The sequence below is a fragment of the Nuphar pumila genome, chromosome 7 (genome assembly GCF_984573655.1).
Source record: "Nuphar pumila chromosome 7, dmNupPumi1.hap1.1, whole genome shotgun sequence".
NCBI lineage: Eukaryota > Viridiplantae > Streptophyta > Magnoliopsida > Nymphaeales > Nymphaeaceae > Nuphar > Nuphar pumila.
The window spans coordinates 104357212-104360221 of NC_143255.1; the positions used below are offsets into that span (position 1 = coordinate 104357212).

Consider the following 3010-nt stretch of genomic DNA (forward strand, 5'->3'; position numbering starts at 1 on the left):
AGGAACACAGACGCGAATTTGAAAAAAGCCCAGGCTAAAAAAGTCTTTCAGCACCCGAAATTCATTCGATAAGCAACAACGCTAATCCCTAATCATACGAAACGAAGTTACACAAAAGCAAGACAAAAATAATAATAATAATAATAAATTAAAAAAACCGAGCACTTAAATAACGAACCCCGTTCGATCCCCACCGTCAAAAATCTTCTCCCAGAGAGACAGAGAGAGAGAGAGAGAGAGAGAGAGAGAGGGGGAATGAGCGACCCGATCGCGACGGCGATAGTTCCGGCGGATGACCCACTGCCGGCGTCGTCAATGGGCGGAGGAGGCGGCGGCACCACCACCACCACCGCCACATCCGCCCCGTCGTCGTCGACCGGAACCCGCGAGTATCGGAAGGGGAACTGGACCCTCCACGAGACGATGATCCTGATAACGGCGAAGAAGATGGACGACGAGCGGCGGATGAAGGCCGGGGACAGGGAGAGGAGCAAGACGGCGGAACTCCGTTGGAAGTGGGTCGAGAACTACTGCTGGAGCAACGGCTGTATGCGCAGCCAGAACCAGTGCAACGATAAGTGGGACAACCTCCTGAGGGACTACAAGAAGGTGCGGGAGTACGATAGCCGTCCGATCTCCGGCCAGCCGTCCTACTGGCAGATGGAGAAGCACGAGCGGAAGGAGAGGAACCTCCCCTCCAATCTCGCCCCCGAGGTGTTCGAGGCCCTCCATGAGGTCGTTAACAAGAGATGCCCTCCGAGGTTGGTGGCGCTACCCGCCTCCGACCACCCCCACCCCCACCCCCACCCCCACCAGGTGGGTGGCGGTGGTGGAACTGCTGCTCTTCCTCCGCCACCGCCACCACCACCTCCTCCCCCTCCTCCGCCTCCCCCACCTCCGCTTCAACAGCCACTCATCTCAGGTCTCTCTCTCTTTCCCTGTGCAAGGTTTGGCAAATGACAAATTTGTACCATAGAATTTAAGAAATGACGAACGTGTCCAGTTCTGACGACTGTCTGTTTGTCTGATTTCGAATTGACGGGAACGTCCGCCGTTAATGGTGGCGCCACCACCGACGAATTTCTCAATTGACGGTTTTGTCCCCGCTTTTTCCCGCCACTGACGTGCATGGTCCTAGCCGTAATTGACTTGATTTTTTAACGTAACTTGTTTATATGTATCCTTATTTTTTCCCCACGGTAAGAGCTTTTACAATGGGGGGTATTTTGGTCATTTTAACTGAATAGAGCGGGCCACTGCCGTCCGCCACCACCGACGCAGCTTCCTTCAAAGATGGCCATTCTTAAATAACTTTTGTGCCCCTACTAATTGCCCGCAATGATGCACTCGGCCGGGAGTCGATTGCCTGTTTATGAGGGACGTTTTCGTCATTTATCAGCACCATACCTCTTTTTAGCTAGCCTGTTAAACCAGGAAATTGCAGGAGCAGAAGCAAGCGATAGCTACTTACTAATTAGATTGAATCCCATTAATATCCTTAATCATTTTCAAAATGACAACGTCGCGTTCTCTTCTTAATTAAAAATTCTTTATCTATTTCAAGACTGTTGCGACGTTAACATAATGCATTGAAGTTAACGACAACGATCTCGTATCCTGCTTCGACTTTCGACCCATTCTTATCCTGATATACATCATATTCTTTCGAAGAAAAGATCATAATCTTAACGTTGGTTCTGATCATGATTCATAACAAGGAATATTCGATTTGCAAGGAGTTCCAAGTTCTAACCTATTTAGATCATGATCTCTCGATGCGAGAATCTCGTATTCTTTCTGGAAAATTGGTTTCATGATTATGGTTGGTCTCTCCCATGAATCAATGGGAACCAAGATCCTTCTTTATGCTAAAGAAGATCTTCATCGACCAGGGATCAATGTATTCTCTTCCTTGAACACTGCACTATATATAAGCAATATTTTATGGCCTCGTGTTAGGGTTAGCGTGATTGCATGGTGATTGGTGAAGTTCAAGAAAACTAAACATTTTGGAGTTCACCTACTTGTGATTTTGATAGGGTGGCTGGTGCCCTATGCAACCACTTGGTTTTTTATGTAAGAATCTATGCAACAAGAGGTTGAATCTTAATGATAGTTACAGCAAAGCCATTTTGTCAATGGCTTTTTCTAATGCATATTCATTCATCAAACTTTTTTCCGTTTATTATAATTAAGGCATTCTCTTTTATTGCTTTGAAAATATTAGCGGAGGAGATGACCGACACGGAAGGGAGCTCCGACGCGAAGAGAAGGAAAGTGAGAAGCCTGGGTTCGAGCATTCTTCATAGCGCATCAGTCTTGTCGCAAACCCTACTTGCTTGCGAAGAGAAGAAGGATAAGAGGCACAGAGCGTTTCTTGATATGGAGGAGAAGAAGCTGCTCATGGAAGAGAGTAGGACGGAGATGAACAGACATGGATTCACTGGGCTAATCTCAGCCGTTAATAATCTTTCCAGTTCAATTCACTCCATGGCCACGGAAAGGAACAGTGGTCGATGAATAAGATTATTATCATCATGGGTCTTGTTGTTATAGTGTGAGAGCTGACTGTAAGATTTTTTTTTAGTTAACCTTTTGGGGTCGTGTAGTCATTGAATCATGATCTCTTATTGCAAGGCTTTCAGTTGTATGTATTATTATCACTGAAAGCTTTTTGATTCTTTCGAGAGGATTGAGAAAACTAGAGAAAAAAAAAGAAATTTTTTCTTATCTTTTACTCCCTTTTCTTTTTTATTATGCTTTGTGAAAACTTTCATGCAAATTTTGTGTGGGAAGATTGCTGGACCTGTAAGATTCAGGATACGATCTTGTTGCTTTTATCTTTAGGGTTTGATGTTCTCACTTTTACGTGTTTGTAAATGATTATCTACACAAGTTCAACGGAAAGTAAAAACTGGGGTCTTTCTTTTTTACTTTTTTGGGTACTTTTTTTATTTGGCTTTTTAAAATCTCTCCTTTTAGCCTTTTTGTTCTGTGCAAGTTTTATATT

At 44.7% G+C, this 3010-nt stretch overlaps 1 protein-coding gene across 1 annotated transcript; it reads left to right on the forward strand.

Annotated features, from left to right (window-relative positions):
• The first annotated feature begins 255 nt into the window (after positions 1-255).
• On the forward strand, positions 256-2520 carry LOC149832737 (uncharacterized). The gene is made up of 2 exons (XM_090013296.1): positions 256-922; positions 2228-2520. The coding sequence occupies exons 1-2, from the start codon at positions 256-258 to the stop codon at positions 2518-2520; spliced, it is 960 nt and encodes a 319-aa protein (XP_089869422.1).
• The last annotated feature ends 490 nt before the right edge of the window (positions 2521-3010 follow it).